Source organism: Anthonomus grandis, chromosome 1, assembly GCF_022605725.1.
Source record: "Anthonomus grandis grandis chromosome 1, icAntGran1.3, whole genome shotgun sequence".
Classification (NCBI taxonomy): Eukaryota; Metazoa; Arthropoda; class Insecta; order Coleoptera; family Curculionidae; genus Anthonomus; species Anthonomus grandis.
In genome coordinates this window covers 1,956,971-1,976,957 of record NC_065546.1, presented here as the reverse complement: position 1 = coordinate 1,976,957, position 19,987 = coordinate 1,956,971, and the positions used below count along the sequence as shown (strand labels likewise).

Sequence of the window (19,987 nt, the reverse complement as noted above, 5' to 3'; positions counted from 1 at the left end):
CAGATGGTGAAACTGTGTTTGCATGTGATAATATTACATATAACTCATATTGTCAATAGTTGTCTTGAACATGGTCATTTCCCAAATTGCTGGAAATAATTTCTTGTTACCCCACTACCTAAAAAACATGATCCTGTCAGTTTTACAGATTTGAGGCCTGTTAGTCTGCTTCCTGTAATATCAAAAGTTCTGGAAAGACTGGTTCATGTTCAGATCACTGATTACTTTAATACAACTGGCTTTTTTCCTGTGCATTAATCGGGCTTTAGAGCTAGTCATAGTACAACAGCTGCACTTCTAAATATTACTGACGACATTGTAAAAATTCAAGATAGGCAAATGCCTGCTATATTAATTTTGATAGACTACTCTAAAGCCTTTGATTTTATTGATCATGAGTTGATGTATGCCAAGCTATCATATTATGGTTTTGGGAAGGTTGAAATACTGTTCTTTAGGTCATTTTTAACAGGTCGAAGGCAGGTAGTTAGGATAGGTGGTGAGACATCGCAGAGTAGAAACATTATTTCGGGAGTGCCACAAGGCTCCATACTTGGCCCTTTGTTGTATGTTATTTATACTGCCGATATATTTTATATTGTATCAACGCACATGCAAGCATATGTGGATGATACACAATTATTATTTCAGTTTAATCCAGACTGTCCTGATAATGCTGCTGAGATTTTAAATTCAGATTTATCTAATATTTTGCGATACTCAACGGAACATAATCTGACAATTAATTGGATGACAATTCTATTGGACTTTCTCTGTTAACATTTAAAGATGGTGAACTTAATATCTGGAGAATTGGTTGAGTGGAAGAATGGCCAGGAGGCTAAACTTCGCCAGTTGCGCTATTCTTGTGCATATGGTGTGAGTGTACATTTTCATATATTTTTGCATTGTATGTGCAAAGAAATACTTGAATAAAGGCGTTATTTATTTATTTATTTATTTATATCCAGCAACCAAAATCGAGAACGCAGCATATGTCGGTTGCCAGCGACCAATTTATAGTCCGCGCTCCCTGTTATTTAATCAATATAATGCCCGTATCTCCTGAAATTCCCAAGGAATTTTAATAATTTTTTGACCAGATATTAACAATAAATACCTTAATCGACTGATGATGGTCTCAAACCTCTACAAACTAAGGTTTTGTTATGAAAATTAATTAAAAAGTCAAATGTTAAAGAAATGAAAAAGGCTCTAACTCCCAAAATTCCCAAACGATTTAGATAAAACTTTTTTCTATAAAAGATAATAAATATCTAAATTGATTTTAGATGGTTGCAAACCTCTACAAACGAAAGTTTTTTGGTAAAAAATTATTGTATTGTTAAATGTACAAAAGTATTAATGACTATAACGTTTAAAACTCCCAAAGGATTTGCATAAAAAAGTTTCATTCGAATCCTTTGGGAGTTTTGGAAGTTATAGCCAGTAAGCTTTTTAATACATCTAACAATTCAATAATTTTTTACCAAAAAACTTTATACGTCAGGAATAAATAAGTGCTAAAAATACTCTGAAACAATATCTCTACGAAGAAAAGTTTATAATCAAACAAAAAAAAAAACATGTTAATCTAGATAAACACAGGGACGTTTCATTTTTATTTGACAAAGTTCTGTCAATCACTTCCTCACCTGCAGCTAACCTCACTTTGATATGTCAAAAAGGAATCCCCCCATCGTGTGACACATCATTGTAAGCGGCATTAAAATCTCCATTCAGCAGTGCCAAAAAAAATTAAATCGGTTGACGTACTAGCAAATAGTGAGCTAAAATGTCTGGTAATAGTGAATATTTTATCGACTTCATACTTTGGTATGTCAAATGGCTATCCTATAGTGTGATACATCATTTTAAAGAGCATACAATCTACCACGCAATAGGATATGAAAAAGGGTGTAAAAAGGTGGTTAAAAAATAAACAATTTAAACAGTTCACATAATTTATGTTATCTGTTCTCGAGATCTCTTGCGAGACAATAATAAAGTCTGTTTTAAAAGTCCTTACGAACATTGGCAAGTGTTTGTTTGTCCGCTAATATCTTTACATTTGCGAGTGATTCGATCCTTCAAATCATTAATATTTTCAGGTGGGGTTTTAGAAAGTTTGCTTTTTAAACACCCCCCAAAGGGAAAAAATCTAGTGGTGTTAAGTCAGGCGAGCGTGCGGGCCATTCAATTGCACCACGCATACCAATCCACATTCCTGAAAACCGTTCATTAAGCTACTCTCGAACTGTCAAAGCGTAGTGCGGGGAGCTTTATCTTGTTGAAAATACAAATTATAACACCTTTTTCATCTACATGGTTTTCCAAAGTTTGGACGATATTGTCTTGTATTTTCGAGGAGGTCTACATAAATTTGTCCACATCAAAGTGAGGTTCGCTGGAGGTCAGGAGGTGATTGACAGTGTTGCGTTAAGTTCACTGAAATATATTTGGGCTAGGCAATACTGCAATGGTTTCGTCCGCGCGTTAATCGTTAATTTCGACAAAATAATTACAATTAATTGACGAGGTGTGCATGTGCCGCCAATCGACATCATCCCCCTTGTCTGGGCCTTCCGGTCTCATATTTGTTTAATAAAAGTAAAATAAGTAATTACAGCGAGTCATAGTATCATTTAATAAAAATTAAAATATACAGTCGACTACCACCAGAAGAAACGTAATCCAACAGACAGAACTTTGTCAAATATAAAATTAAACGTCCCCTTGCATATGTGTTTTTTTTTCAGAAGTTATTAAGGGTGAGTTGTTTTGAAATGAAAGCACTGTATAATAAAATTATGAATTGACTACCAAGAAAAATATTACAAAAAATACGTGGAATATAACTAGAACATAACTTCTATTTTACGATTTTCAAGGAATATTTTCAAGTAGTGAGAATAACCAGCCTATAAGTAATTAATAATTTCTAGCTAGCTCTACCATAATTAATTAACTCTCTCTATTATTATTTTATTAAGTTCGATTCCTTGTAAAATTATTTGCTTACGTTTTTAAGGCTATCAGGTCCGGTTGTATTAAGATAATCCTGTGCTTTCACTATTTCCTCTTGCAAAGAATCGATCGCCTCAGAGAAGTTGCTGAAGCCCATTTTCAGTTGTTCGCTTAAGTTTGTAGCAGTTTTCTGTAAAAAAAAATAAAATTTTATTTTAATTCGATTTTGCCCTATAAAGGACATATTAATTAAATTCACTAGTTAACCAATAATTGTTTATTATTACGTAGCATATTCTGTATCAGCATTAATATGTCTTTGACGGAAAAGGAACCGGAAATCTCAGAGTGGCGGCCATAACTTAAATATTAATAAATACCTTGTGAATTTACAAATAAATTCCAGTGGAGATAGAAGAGCGTTTTGGTGGAAGAAAAGTTGCTCACTCTAACATTAACACAATAATTAAAAGGAGTAAATGTTTCTGTAGTTAATAAGCAACTTCGAATCTTGTTTATTTTTAAAATAATACGAGGCAGAAAGTACGCCTACCAGACAGTAAGCCTATCTAATTTTCGTATAAATTCAAAAAGAAAATAACTTGCATTTTTTCACTTGGGTCACAGATTGTAGCGTTTTATTTTTCTATTCCTTATGGTCACTAACGCTCCATTGACATTTCAATAATTACATTAATAATTTCAGTCAACTTCCTTTATTCATATTTCTTTAAATTCACACTGTCAACGACACATTACTACTGTAACGCATCACTCTCCTGGTTTAATTATCCATGCTTTCTGTTGACGGTCCGTCACTTCTCTGATTGGCTGATATTGACAGCTCAGGCGACAGGTGGCGTCGTTATTGATTTGGTCGGTACCGCGTCCATTTTTCGACGACTTGTTCCCATGTTGCAGGTAGGAGCGCACGTAAAAGGCCAGTTTTTTGTATTTCCGAAGTTTGTGAAGCAGGAAGTGGCTAATATCTTGTTCCTTTAGGGAACCGTTTATTTCATAATTCTGGTGCAGGATGCCCAAGATTTTGATGGATAGATAATGAAACTTAGCAAGGTGAGTGTGTCACATTTTTAACGCCATTCATTTTTTATCGACAGTGGCAACCGTTGTTTTAGGGTTTTACTTTTCCGTTTTCCTCTTTATTCTTCTTCAATTGTTGATGGCTGCAGGTTTGTGATTTCCCCGGGAAATTGCTGAAAGCGGTGGAGCTGGAGCCAGAGTTAGAGCTAGTATTAGAGATTTCCAGTCCGCATAGCTGAGCTACAAATGGCATACATTCACAGCCTCGGTTTTGAAGGCTAACCGTTCATTTCTTGGAGGAATATACAGGCCAGTGTATTCCATTTATTTAAATATTACTAACCATAGGTTTGTCTCACTTATTTAAATTTTTACTAATATACCTTTTATTTCAATTTAGCGTTATAAATATTTAATCAATGTCATAATTTAATACGTCAATTTCTTATCTATAATATTAATTATTTTTTGTTCAGTATTTTTCAGTACCCTTTGATCCATACATCTAATAAACGTTAGTATTTACAGGGTGTCCCATTAAGAATGTTCCTCGGCTGTACCTCAGGCCCCAATAATCGTAGAGCATTAAAAAAAAAAATTAGTATAAAAGTGGCCCAGAAAAATAGCTGCAAAATATTTTGAAGTTCATTGGTCAACCGCTAGAGGGCGTTCTAGCTACTTAAAAACTTTAAAGTCTATTTTTTTCAAAAAACCTTTAATAACTTGCATCCTAAAATATTATCGAAATAATCTACAAAGTATTCCTGACAAAAATGTTTTGACAACCATTTCTGTCAAATGTCAAATAAAGTGGTGGGGAGAGTTTCTATCTTAAATGAGAAAAATGGTAAGAAGTAGGCTTTGGCTGCACCGATTTTTTTAAAACAACTTTTATTTAAAGGCTCTTTTAATGCTTTATTTTTCTACCACAAATATATTATTGGAAAATTTTCCCAAAACCCTCTAGGGGGCGTCTACTTCTAACTTACGCTATTCGACTGATTATTTTAAGAAACTCAAACGCAACCATGTGTGTTTTTCTACGGTATTAAGAGCGGAGAACAAAGCTTAATAATTTAGTAAAAACCGCATTTCAATATCACGTCTCTAACTAAAGTTACAAAAAAAATGTGTTAATTCGAAAGTGAAAACATCAAATATGGTCGTTAAGTTCTATTTACCAGCCGGGTTAAAAAAACTGGTGTCTAAATGAATCTTTGTGTAGAGAAACAATCTTGGTATACCAGCTTTTTAGAAATTCTGGAAGGTGGCGTTTAGTTGTACACTTCTTTATACAGGAAGTTTCATTGGTAATAAATCAATGTTTATGGGAAAACTAGGAAAACTATGCATAGGACCGTTTTAAATATTTATCAACGTCGACGCGTCATTGTAACACGACAAAAATATTTTGATAGTTTTGGCACTTGGTACAGATTAAACTGAAAAAAGATAAAAATCTTGCTTATTTTAAATGGAATGAAAAATAATATTATTTTAATTCCTACGCTAATCTAATGCCTGCCGAGGTGTTCGAATTGTCGTCCGTCTTGTTCTATACAATTTTGAACTCTTCGTCGGGTTGATTCCACGGCTGCCTCTATTTCTGCGGCTGGTAAACTCCGAATAGCGCCCCTTATTCGCTGTTTCATATTTTCTCTATTGGTAGGAATCGAAGAAAAATACAATGGCTTTTATTCTACCCCATAAATAAAAGTCAAGGCAAGTTAAATCTGGCGATCTGCAAGTATATGCAATGTAATCTAATAATGTTTCTATAACGATAAAATTACCTTGCCGGCCAAGGGAAAAAGCTACCTCTGCCAATCCACCGATCAGGGTATGTTGTAAAAACATGTTGGCTCTTATAACCGGAGGCACCTCTTCTAATAATGCTGGGACCTCATTTCTTAAAAATCCAAGATATCGTTCTCCAGTTAGGCTCTCATCAAATAAAAATGGATCTATAACCTGAGATCCTATTACACCGCACCAGACATTAACACCCACCTTCCCTGATGCTAGATCGAGTCGAGTGCAACGATATATTAGAATGGTCACCCGTCAAAACACCAGCATGTTACTTCTCAAACAATGTAAATAGAATGTGGATGACATTGTTTAGCAGGTGGAATGCTGGTGTTTTGACAAGTGACCATTCTAATATATCGTTGCACCGGACTTTAACTCTTCCGTCACTATTGAACGTTGCTTCATCTGTCCATGAAATTTCGTGGAGAAAATTTGGATTTTCGAGCAACATATTCTCCATCCAATGACAATAATCTAGTCTTCTGTCATTATTTAATGCCTGGTGGAGTACTATATGGAATGGATGAAATCTATATGCAAAAAAAATTAAATTAAGTAAGTATCTAGGCACTTATTTTTGAAAAATTGTGTTATACCTGTGTTCCTGCAAAATTCTGTGAACTACAAAACGAGGTATGCCTAAATCGCCTGAAAGGCCAAACAATTTATTATGTTTTCCTCCGTTCTTCTGCGACCTTGTCTACGGTAGGTTGAATGGACTACACTACCTGTTGTCCGAAAACGATGGGCCAAACAAAGAAATAGGCCTCTACTCAGACGCCGGTTTTGAGGAAAACGTTGAGCATACAGCCTTGCAGTTATAGTAGCATTTTCAAAACACTGATAAAAAATTTTGATAACATTTACCGACTCTTGCAAAGACAGACGCATTTTAAATTAAAGTCAAAGAATAAACTCTGATCGAATTTATAGGACCACCGAAAACTTTTAAGCAGCTGTCACAGAGTTGTCACCGGTCTTTTTGTTTTTTAAACAAATGCAAAGCCAACTTATTATTAAAATTGGCATAATTTAATTACCTATTTATTTATACTTGAATAAACTGCTAACCGATAGTCTTATATAAACTTTAATTTTTAATTCCTTTATGAACACAACTAATATGTTCTAAAAAACTGGTATACCAAGATTGTTTCTCTACACAAAGATTCATTTAGACACCAGTTTTTTTTAACCCGGCTGGTAAATAGAACTTAACGACCATATTTGATGTTTTCACTTTCGAATGAACACAATTTTTTTTGTAACTTTAGTTAGAGACGTGATATGAAAATGCGGTTTTTACTAAATTATTAAGCTTTGTTCTTCGCTCTTAATACCGTAAAGAAACACACATGGCTGCATTTGAGTTTCTTAAAATAATCAGTCGAATAGCGTAAGTTAGAAGTAGACGCCCCCTAGCGGGTTTTGGGAAAATTTTCCAATAATATCTTTTTGGTATTATAATATAATACTATATAAACACATAGGTGTATATAAACACAAGGATTTATAGGAAAGCAAAATATGTGCAATATATTTTTTGGGGATATTAACATTAATATTTTGGAGGAAACTGATATGAATGTAACTAAGTATTTAAGTGTTCTGTCGCAAAATGGATATATGTCATGCATAAATCAAGCAACAAGAGAAACCCACAATTCTAAAACAGCACTCGATCATATATTTTTAAAAATAGATCAGTTTGATTTAAGAAAAAACTCTATCTTACCATTAATTTTTAAAACTAATCTAACTGACCATTATCCTATTGGGCTATCTATTAAAAATGCAACAAAAAATATTGCCCAGTTTAATAGCATGCAACGGAAAGCAAATATAAATTACACAAATTTAGAAAATGATCTGGCTAAAGAAATATGGGAAGAAGTGTTTACAAACAACAATATAGAAGAGTCATATACCTGTTTTAAAAATAAAATTTTATATTTTCTAAGGAAATACACGTATATTATAACACTAAATAGCAAAACAAGAAAACGTAAGCCTTGGGTAACCCAGGGTATTATTAATTCTATAAAACAGAGAGATAGCATGAAGAAATCTTTAAACATAAACCATAATTTTGCCGATGAAATAAAATATAAAAAATTTAGGAATAATTTAACTAAGGTAATGAAATTGGCAAAAAATAATTATTATAAGCTAAAAATAGATGAATCCAAAAATGACTACAAAAAAACATGGAAATTTATTAATGAGATTACCAACCATCAAAAAAAAGCGCCTCAAAATGATTTTAAAATAAAAGTAAATAATAGCATAATAACAGATAAATTAACAATTAGTAATACCTTTAATGAGTTTTTTACAAATGTAGGTTCAAAAATTCAAAAAAATATCAATAAGAATTCATCGAGTTTTAAAGAAAAAATTAAAATTAATCCTAACTCCATGTTTCTTTTTCCAGTTAATACAAATGAACTTATAATGCACATTAAAACATTAAAAAATAACTCAGCACCAGGGGAAGATAAAATTTCAACAAATTTAATAAAAAAAATACATGTTCATATTTTAAAACCTTTAGTTTACTTAATAAATTTGTCATTTTCAACGTTTAACTTACCCTTTGATTGGAAAGTCTCTCTGGTATCTCCTATATATAAATCAGAAAATCGTGATGAAACTACTAATTATAGACCCATTTCTCTCATAAATAACTTTGCTAAGATATTTGAAAAATGTTTAAAGCCTAGAATAATGAATTTCCTGGAAAAGAATAATCTTTTATATCAAAAGCAATATGGTTTTCGAGATAAAAAAAATACGGAGAAAGCCCTATTTGATTTAGTTAATAATATTAACATTAATCTTCAAAACAGAAAAAAAAGTTTAGCAGTTTTTATGGATCTTTCGAAAGCCTTCGATACCGTTTCACATGAAATTCTCTTTAACCGTTTAGAAAAAATTGGTATTCGAAATGGGCCTCATTTTTATCAGATCGAAAACAATTTGTTAAGATTAATAATACAATGAGCTCTCCTAAATACATTAAAACCGGAGTCCCACAAGGGACAGTGCTGGGACCAGTACTCTTCCTTGTGTATATTAATAGTATAGGAAGCTTATTAGACGACTGCGAAGTTATTTCGTACGCAGATGATACTGCATTATTGTTTTCTGATAATTCTTGGAAGAGAGTCTTTAAAAAAGCCGAAATTGGCCTTAGTAAAATGTATGAGTGGCTCAACAATAGTCTTTTAAACTTTAATAAAACCTATTATATGAGTTTTTCCGCAACGTCAGTAGATCAACCACCGCCCACAGAGATTGTTATTCATAATAATGACTGCTTATCGCATAATGATGCATAATTGTATCAAATTGAAAAAATCAAATATCTGGAGGTTATACTGGATCAGTATCTTAAATGGGAGGAACATATTGCATTCGTTAATAAAAAAATTAGGAATATTTTCTATAAATTGTATCACGTACGTGAAATCCTAAATGTAAAAATGTTAAAAACTTTATATAACGCACTAATAGAATCCAATTTAAGGTACTGTATTATTATATGGGGTTGCTCGTATAACAATACTATAAAGAAGTTGTTAATCACTCAGAATTCTGCACTAAAAATAATATTTAAAAAACCATATAGATTTTCAACTGGTGAACTATATAATAATCTAAATTTACTAAGTGTCAGAAATATTTATATCCATTCCACTTTAAACTATGTCCATACTACATTATCACCAATTAATAGTGATTCTATCAACTATCTCACAAGAGCAACAAAAGATATAAATATGTTTATTCCATTTAAACGTAGAAATGTGACCCAAAGATTTGTAACCTATTATGGACCAGTTCTTTTTAACACACTGCCTGCTGAATTGAAAAAATATTATAATTATCCAAAAATTTTCAAAGCCAAAACCAAACAATTTTTACTGAAAAATCAAACATTTTTTGAAACGTTGTTTTGAGTGTGATTGGGTTATTTTAGTGCATATTAGTCGTAATTTTTACTACCTTTTTGTTCTCTCGCCTGTTTTCCGCCTGCATAGCGGCCGGGCTGTTGCCGTTCTTAACCTCTTAATATCTGTGCCATTTTGGAAGAGGAAATCTGCACACAAGGTACGTCATTAGATGGCCTTAGGCCGATTCCTCTTCTTGGATTTTTATATTAGGTATATAGGTATTTAACGTTATTTTTCTTCTCTCATGAAATAGGGTTGTTATCTATTTTTATTTGTACCTATTTTTCCTATGTAACAATAACACTTTTGTATATAACTTTATGTAATATATTTGAATTTGAATTTGGTAGAAAAATAAAGCAATAAAAGAGCTTTTAAATAAAAGTTGTTTTAAAAAAATCGGTGCAGCCAAAGCCTACTTCTTACCATTTTTCTCATTTAAGATAGATACCCTCCCCACCACTTTATTTGACATTTGACAGAAATGGTTGTCAAAACATTTTTGTCAGGAATACTTTGTAGATTATTTCGATAATATTTTAGGATGCAAGTTATTAAAGGTTTTTTGGAAAAAATAGACTTTAAAGTTTTTAAGTAGCTAGAACGCCCTCTAGCGGTTGACCAATGAACTTCAAAATATTTTCCAGCTATTTTTCTTGGGCCACTTTTATACTAATTTTTTTTTTCAACGCTCTACGATTATTGGGGCCTGAGATACAGCCGAGGAACATTCTTAATGGGACACCCTGTACATATTAAAGAATAAAGAAATACTTACTATTAAATCTTGTGATACTGCCTTCATAGGTACAATTAGCTTACTAGAGTAAGTGGTTAAGTGAAGTCGACTTAATAGAAGATCCGATATAAGATCTGATAAGCCTGGGTCATTTTTTTGTTGTAGCTGCTTGATAATATTTTCTAGCGAGTTTGTTAGAGCCTCCAAATTGTAGTTGGTGAAAGTCTGGTTTTCAAGCTGCAATTAAATTATAATTAAATATGTATTGATATCGGGTTTAATTTGCTATAACTTTAAGAAGAAGGTAATTTAGAGTTGATACGTCCATAAAAGAGCTTATACAGTTAAAATGGATATTTGCATATTTTACACTAATAATAAATCTTCTTAATGTATGATTAAATCAATTAAATAATGATTTAATCGTAACGGCACCTTTTAATTTAAATTTTCAAAAATATTATTATTATTATTCCCTTGTCCTTTACATACATGTATGAAATAATACTTATATAAAAGTTCTGTTAAAATTTAAACGTGACAATCCTGACTAAGTATACTTAACAATCTACAATTTCTATTTATGGGAGACTGAATTTCATAACCTGTAGAATAATGATGCCTATAAAATAGAGCTGAGTGATATAAACATCTGTTTAGAAACCCCTCTATTAATTCGAGACAATAGTTGAACATGATTAGATATACATAACATATACCACTAACTAATCGTCTTTTCTCCAGACTCTCTAAATTAATAAATAAATTTAACCTGTGCATAATATGCCCTACGATAGTTCATAAACGGTTTACCAACATTCATAAGCCATAAATCTTAAAAACTTGTGCTGAACATGCTCAACCAACTAAAGGGTTTTTCAAATAAGGCTTCAAATAAGGCCGATGTTGACTGTTTGTGGCGGCCATGTTGTTTGGTGTCAAATCTGTTGTTTATTATTTAGTTACTGATGCCAAATCATCATGACAAGTTACACGATTGAGCAGCACGTCCAAATGATAAAAGTTTATTATCAAAACGAGTGTTCATTAGTGCAAACATTGCGTGCCTTGCGTCCAGTATACGGTAGGCGCAGTGGCCCTTCAAAGTCAACTCTTCAACGTTTGGTGGCCAAATTTGAGATGACTGGTTCGCTAAACAATCAACCAACTCCCATACGTCAAAGGAACGCCAGATTAGTTCAGAACATCGCCGCTGTCCGTGAAAGTGTTCAGGAGAACCCGAGGCCTCGCCGTGCACAAGAACTTGGCCTTTCGCAGACTTCAACTTGGCGAATTTTGCGTCGGGACTTGGGCCTGCACCCATACAAGATCCAAATGACCCAGGAGCTTAAAGTTAATGACCATAGAGAACGCCGTTTGTTCGCTGACTGGGCTTCAGAATGTTTGGAAGTTGACCCTAATTTTGGCCGAAAAATCATCTTTAGTGACGAGGCACATTTTTGGATGAATGGCTTCGTTAACAAACAAAATTGCCGTATATGGGATGACACCAACCCATGCGAGATTCACCAGGTGGCAATGCTTCCACAAAAAGTTACGGTTTGGTGCGGATTTTGGGCCGGCGGCGTCATTGGTCCGTACTTCTTTCAAAACAATGTCGGTGAGGCCATCACTGTCAACGGGGAGCGGTACCGATCAATGATAACCAATTTCTTTTGGCCCGAATTGAACATTATGGACATAGACGACATGTGGTTCCAGCAGGACGGCGCTACGTGCCACACAGCGAACGACACGATGGATATTCTGCGTCAACGATTTGAGGACAGGGTTATCTCTCGGAGAGGTGACGTAAATTGGCCACCAAGGTCTTGCGATTTGACCCCGCTAGACTTTTTCTTGTGGGGTTTTCTAAAGTCCCAGGTATATGCCAATAAGCCGCAATCCACCGATGCCCTAAAAGTCAACATAACCCAGGCCATCGCTCAAATTCAGCCGGATCTATGCAGCAGAGTAATTGAAAATTGGACCACTCGAATCCAAGCCACCGTGAGAAGCCGCGGCGGACATTTGAATGATGTCATATTCCATACATAATGGCATAAGTTGGCCTTTCAAATAAAAAAATTATTTTGTTAATATCTCAGATACAGCTTGTTTTATTCCATTTCAACATCGACCCGCCCTTATTGGAAAACCCTTTACTTAGGAAAATTGCAATTGAATGAACAAATAACAGAAGCATATTCCATTCTATACCTGATTAAGGGCATATTTGTTACGTCATGCGACCATCAGCGAAGCCGGATCACAGTTATCGTTATCTCGCGCTCTTAAAATTGTTATATGCAGCAGTTTTGGTATATATTTGTAAATTAAGCTTAATATAGTTTTCAGAATTGATTGTACCGCCGCAGAGTTAAGTCATTTGCTTTGTTTTTCAACTTTGTTTTTTTTTAATAAAATTATATTTTTGTACGGAAAACATCGTTTCCATTTTTTGTTACATCAAAACTGGCGCAGTCGGTAGGATTATTCTGGGGAGAACATAAGGCTGTTCCCTTTTGAATTTATTCGATTAACTGGAATCCGAAGAATTTATGTGAACAGAAAGACCGACTCTAGCTCTGCATTCGCGCTGAAGATACTTTACGCCTTCAACACGCACCCATAGCCTTGCGGAATTTGGCGTGCATTGAAGCTGACGTTAAGCTACGAACTACCCTTAGTCTGTGGATCACTTGAATTTGGGACACTACAAGAAGCCCTAGCCTAATCGAAATTTGCAGCGTTCTTGAAGACAACACCCCTAGCTGGTGTACCATAGAAATCTGGAAGAAGTATCAGCATCCCGAAGGTGTACGGCCACCCTCAGGAAAACGACGTGCGAGGCGGCAATTATTCTCAAAGGACACCAGAGCTGAATTGCAGGGTGAGTTTGATTGTATGATTTTAATTTTCCTTTAATTCTGTTGTTTAATTTTTATCTAATTTTTTCTCATTATTTTTTTTTATTTGCATATTTATTTGTTATTTCTTTTTAATATGACCGAGACATCAACCTCAAACTCTCAAACTGCTTTTACCTTAAATTCAGATAAAGCAATTCGTTTAATTAATAGTTTTGACGGCAATCGTTCCAAATTGCATAATTTCATTGACTCAGTTGATTTTGTTTTGTCAAAATTTGATCAAAATGAAATTGATATTTTTCCTTTTCTTGTAAAAAGCTGTTTGGAAGGTCCAGCTTTAGAATTTGTTGGGTCAAGGGAATTTAACTCTTGGGTTAGTATTAAAATTGCACTCTTGGAGCAGTACGGTGAAATTTTGGATATTCATTGCTTGAATTTTGAATTATGCCATTTTAAGCAAAATGTTAATGAGCAACCAATAAATTTCGTAGAACGAGTCGAAAATCAATTAATCAGAATTCATAAGGTTATAAAATATGACATAAGTCTTAATGATGTTGAAACGAAATGCTTAACCAATTTTCATAATAAATCAGCACTATTAACAAGCATTACCGGTCTAAAAGATCCATTATCACAAACCTTAATATCTTTGAAACCGAATTCAAGCAATTAATAATCGATTATCAAAACCAACAATTTTTCAAGCAAACAAACGCGCAGTTCAAAATGATGCAACTTTTAAAGCAACAAGGCCTCATACTGAATATCAAGCGGGTCAAAGAACGCCTCTAAAATTAACAATTCCTAAATGTAGAGTTTGTAATAAATTTGGACATAAGGCTGAAACGTGCTATAATAATTTAAAACCTCATATCTCTGTTAACTCAACTTTAAACACTGAACACAACGACGAAATTGAACTGGAAATCGATCGGGATTTTTTATCCGAAAGTTGTGTGATAAACAAAGATCCCCTATAACAAAACTCGAATTTTCCAATTAAATAATGAATCACTACTTTATATTCATGTAAAACCCTTAAATATAAAGTTATTTATTGACTCTGGCGCAGCAATTTAAATTTTAAAACCACTTGATTTTCTTAAAATTTATAAGCTAACCCCTGAAAATTCCCAAATATTTGGAATAAACGAACTTCCCACTACAATTTCTCAAAGCATACATTTTTCTATGTTTTCAAAACTTCAAAAATTCTACATATGTGACATAAATTCTTCTTTTGATGGTATTTTAGGATTAGATTTTCTTAGTGTTAATAAAAACAATAAAACATTAGAAATTTGTCTTGATAATAATGTAATTCATAAGTTTCATTTTAATAATGTTAAACCCTATTATGACTAATATTTTTCTTTTAATAATAAATATATTGATTTTAGTTTAAAGAAAAAAAATAATAACGAGTTTTTGTTATTGTGAGTTCATACAATCAAGCTCATAAAAGCATCAACTCGCTATTTTGAGTAATAATGCCCCATTGACGCAAAGCTTTTTTTTGACTTTCATTGACACCCATCAACATGGAAACTGCGAAGCTACTCAGTTGACAAGGAGACCACGAGCAACCCCATGACCATCTTCTCAGGAGGGAGGTGTTACGTCATGCGACCATCAGCGAAGCCGGATCACAGTTCTCGTTATCTCGCGCTCTTAAAATTGTTATATGCAGCAGTTTTGGTATATATTTGTAAATTAAGCTTAATATAGTTTTCGGAATTGATTGTACCGCCGCAGAGTTAAGTCATTTGCTTTGTTTTTCAACTTTGTTTTTTTTAATAAAATTATATTTTTGTACGGAAAACATCGTTTCCATTTTTTGTTACATCAAAACTTATTTAAGTACTTTATTACATCAGGGGAGAAATCGTTGCAAAATCTTACCACAAAACCTAACATTTTCATGCTTTTTTGAAAAATGGCAGTAAACATGCTGCCGGAAAGACATTGTTTCATCAAAATAGATACGAATAGTCCATTACAGTAGAAGCATAAGTCAGTTGGGTTTCGTTTAATGGTGCCTACTGATTTGCAACAAAACAATCCGAATGAATAAAATAAGCCGTGCGCTTTGCTACAGAATGCAACAATATTTCAGATCAGTGTTGTGCAGATGATATAATATACATGCATGCATGCATACATAATATAATATATAATACTGGTGCTTTGTTAATAAATGAGTGCATGTAAATAAAAAGACAATAAAACGAAAAGTGCGGACAAGACGCATTTTTTGCCTCATATGGCCTTACTAAGCGATCTGAGTTATATGCATATAAATAAACAATTTTACGAAGATAGCGGTAGAAGATTTTGAGAATCTAATATAATAGACTATCATTCATATATAGAGTGACAAAATTAAGAATCAAATTTTGTAAAAGTTAAAAGCAGCAATATATTCCTTGGCATAAATACCCACACTTTTTATAAACAACATTCTTATCTTACAGATTTCTTGCTGTGAGGTCCATTTTAAATATAGATTTTGATCATTTCTGTTCAGTTACAGTTCATATCAGATACAAAATGTCAAGAGGTATACATTTATCTATAAAAATAAAATAAAAAATCTTAGAAAAGTTTAGGCAAGGATTAAAAACCGTTAAATTTGAATAAATCATTAGTATCAAGGGCCATTTGCAATTTTAACAGAAGAAATACCTTAGAAGCAGTTCCAAGAGTGGTAGGAGACGCAAAAATACTAGTGCCGTTGACAGACAAATTAAAATATTTCCGCTAATGACTCCTTTATAAGTGAATCCTATATAAAAGAAGAAATTTCTGAAGTGTCTGTGTCTGTAAGTACCATAAAACGAAGACTCAGAAAAGCTGGTTTATATGGGAGAAATTTCGCTAAAGACCCTTTAAATCTAGAAAAAATAGAGAAGTTAATATTTTCCGATGAAAGTCCTTTGAAACTTTTAAAATCTGATGGAATTTCTGAGGCGACCGATCAATGGACGTTTCAACCCCAAATATGCAGGAGTTTTCGGGGTTTAGCATGGGTCCACTAGTGAAAATAGAGAGGATAATGGACCTTTTAGATGTAAGATGGACATTGCAGCATGGTAATGGCCGAACACACTTTATGTTAATTACCACTTTAGTTATGGTCATTTCATAAAATATTTTTTTTCTCTAAATCTTATACGAATTTAGAAAAAAGCTGAAACAGGTGTCTCACCAAATTATCCAGAGAATAGGTGTACAAATTTTGAAAATTCTATCTATTTAATTTTTTGAGTAATGATCATTGTGTCGAATATTAAGAGAAAAAAATCAATTTTTCAAAAAATATTTTTTTTCTCAAAATCTTGTACGAATTTGGAAAAACGCTAAAACAGGTGTCTCACCAAATTATCCAGAGACTATGTGTAAAAATTTTCAAAATTCCATCCATTCAATTTTTTGAGTTATGATCATTGTGTCGAATATTAAGAGAAAAAAATAAATTTTTCAAAAAATATTTTTTTTCTCAAAATCTTGTATGAATTTAGAAAAACGCTGAAACAGGTGTCTCACCAAATTATCCAGAGAATAGGTGTACAAATTTTCAAAATTCCATTTATTCAATTTTTTGAGTTATGATTATTGTGTCGAATATTAAGAAAAAAAAATCAATTTTTCAAAAAATTTTTTTTTTCTCAAAATCTTGTACGAATTTAGAAAAATGCTAAAACAGGTGTCCAACCAAATTATCCAGCAAATATGTGTACAAATTTTCAAAATTGCATCTGCTCAATTTTTTGACTTATGAACAGTATGTCTGTATAACGGTCCATCATTGCGAATTCTTGACCCATTTCAGGCATTTATTTCCTCATAAGTTTCCAGAAAATCCTGTGCAAATCTATCCTGCCTCTTCAGTGTCACAGTTCTCCATGTGTTCTGGAAGTAATTAAAGTCGACAAGTACAAAGGTTTTTTTGGATAAAGGTGTTTGTCTATTCTTATCAGAACACAAACACCATCCCCTATTTTGTCAGCTCTATCAGAAGCTCCATCAATAGAATATTTTAGCCTTATTTTCATAATACAATAAAGTTGGTTTGCATTCACTTACTTGATGAACCTCAATTTATCCAATTTATTCACAACAGATTTCTCAAGGATGTTTTTAGAACCAAATGACCTATAAACTCTTAGGTCCCAATTGTCTGAACCTACTGATTGCTGTAAACACCCAAGTAGCACCCGAAACACAACTCCAAATCAATAAATCGATTGGCGTGTTAAAAATAACGTTTACGTAATACTCTGGCCAGCACAGAGTCCCGATCTTAACCCGATAGAGAACATGTAAGATGAAATTCACAGGGCCATTCATAAGAAAAAACCATCAAACTTGACCGAACTGTATAACGAAGCCCAAAACCGGTGGAACTCTATACATCAAGATTATATTTACAAACTTTTACCTTCTATGAAAATTCGATGTCCAGACAGAAGTTATTATTGTCAAGAATAAAGCATATACAAATTTGTAATAATTCGCATAAATATTTAAGGTTTTTATTAAAGAATTAAATTCTATGTTTACTATACGTATTATTACTAGATAATAAAGCCTCACATAAATCCGATGTCTGACTTTCACTGTTTTATACAAATTAAAAATAACAAAAGTTGCTCTACGCCAATTCATATAAAATTTACTGAGATTTCTAATGACGTATCAAACTCATATTTTAATTTACTAATTTTGGTTAAATTTCTTTTTTTCGTAATTCCTGATATCAAGGGAGAGAAAGATACAATTGAGAGAAAGATAGTGTACACCCTTAACTAACACCCTGTATAGTTACACACATTTCCAAAGTGAACGTAATTCCCAAATATTTTTAATAACCACTTAAGAACTTTTTAGGCCGTTTATGCTCATTAAACACAAAGTAAAATCTAAGAGCATATCCAACTATTCCATTCGCAAGAAATTAACGTATCATTGACTTCTTACCTAATAAATTAAAACAATAAGCTTTGTGCTAAAAAAAATAAAATAGCAATACGTCCCAAGCTACTTTAACCCTACAACAAATTAATGGCAAAATAGAAGATTAAAAAGAAACCTATCTACAGTGTGTCCCACTTAAGGGTTAGCCACCCCTCTAAAATTTTTGTTTTTTGACCAATTTTCAAAAACTTTTTTTGTTGGATATATGGTCAAAAATGGCACTTATGAGCCAAGTTCGACATTTAGAGAAAGCAGGTCATGGCCTACTGTATTCAAGTTTGAAGTGCGAAAAATCGAGAAGTAGTATTAGCGATATTTATTATTGAAAAATGGTACTGGATTATTGTTCAGGACCACTTAAAACATAAGTGTACCAAATTTGGTTATGATAGTATACAGGGTGTTGAAATAAATTGGAGTCAAATTTTTAAAAGGCGCAATACCATTCTTAATTAAATACGAATATTTTTTAAATTTTTGTCTAATTGACATGCGTCTTGAGAACACAAAGGTTGGAAATATCCTTCAATAAACAACAATCGATCATATTATCATACTATTTTGGGCTTCACAATAATACAACTTCATTTTTAATTTTTTTAGTTTTATAACATTGTTAGGTTGCAATTCACACTTCACTAGTTACTTAATAATGTAATGTAGGCTAAGCAGCAAAAACTGAAAATAATTACCTTAAGGAATTACCTAACACCAAAGATAATACTACTAGTATTTTATCTTTGCTAACAATCAAATTTAAAAATGCCAAAGATGCCACAAAACTAAATATTAGTTCCTTCAATATGTCCTCCATCAATTCTTATACATTTTTCTATGCGTCTTCTGTTGTTTACTATCACCCTTCTTAACTATACCCTGCTTATTTCATTACACTCTTGTCTAATGCGCTCACAAAGATCATGTAGTTTGCGGTCTTGATTTGTACACTTTGTTTTTAAGGCTTCCCCAAAGAAAAAAATTTAAGGGAGAAAGGTCGGGGGAACGTGCTGGCCACTGAATTAATGGACTGTTTCGTCCTATCCATCGATTCGGATAATTCTGATTTAGCCAATTCCGCGCTACCATTGCATTGTGGATAGGCGCACCGTCAAATTGTATGTGTAATTTTTTTGTTTCGGCTAACGGCAAATCATCGATTACGTCACTAAAATCACCTTCCAGGAATCGAAGAAAGTCCATTTAGATTTTCATTAAAGAAAAACGGCCCGATTATACGTTCGTTCAAGATACCGCACCATACGTTAATTATCTGCGAATACTGCCTTTTACATTGTATCACCCAATGGGGATTTACGTTACTCCACATTCTAATATTTTGAGATGACACAATGCCGTTTGTAGTAAATGTTGCCTCATCGGTGTATAAAATTTTTGTCAAAAAATTGTGTCCAAAATTAATAAATGCAAAATTCGGAAGTTTTCTAAATCTACATCGGCTTTTAAAAAACCAATAAAAATGGTTCTTTCATCTAAACGAAATAATATTTAATGCATTGAAATAATTTGTTATTTCTTGTTAATACTGACATCTGCGCGTTTGGAAATATAAATTTTTATATGTATACAACAGAAATATAGTCAATATACCTGTCCCCCTC

At 32.9% G+C, this 19,987-nt stretch overlaps 1 protein-coding gene across 4 annotated transcripts in view; it reads right to left on the bottom strand.

Moving 5' to 3' along the window:
• LOC126743982 (prominin-like protein) overlaps nt 1-19,987 on the bottom strand; it is a 126,093-nt gene that overhangs the window by 40,067 nt on the left and 66,039 nt on the right. For all 4 annotated transcript variants that reach the window (XM_050451291.1, XM_050451298.1, XM_050451306.1 and 1 more), the window contains 2 exons: nt 10,555-10,752; nt 3,023-3,157 (listed from right to left, as the gene is read on the bottom strand). In XM_050451291.1, coding sequence (XP_050307248.1) covers nt 3,023-3,157; nt 10,555-10,752 — 333 coding nt within the window. The remainder of the gene's footprint in view (nt 1-3,022; nt 3,158-10,554; nt 10,753-19,987) is intronic.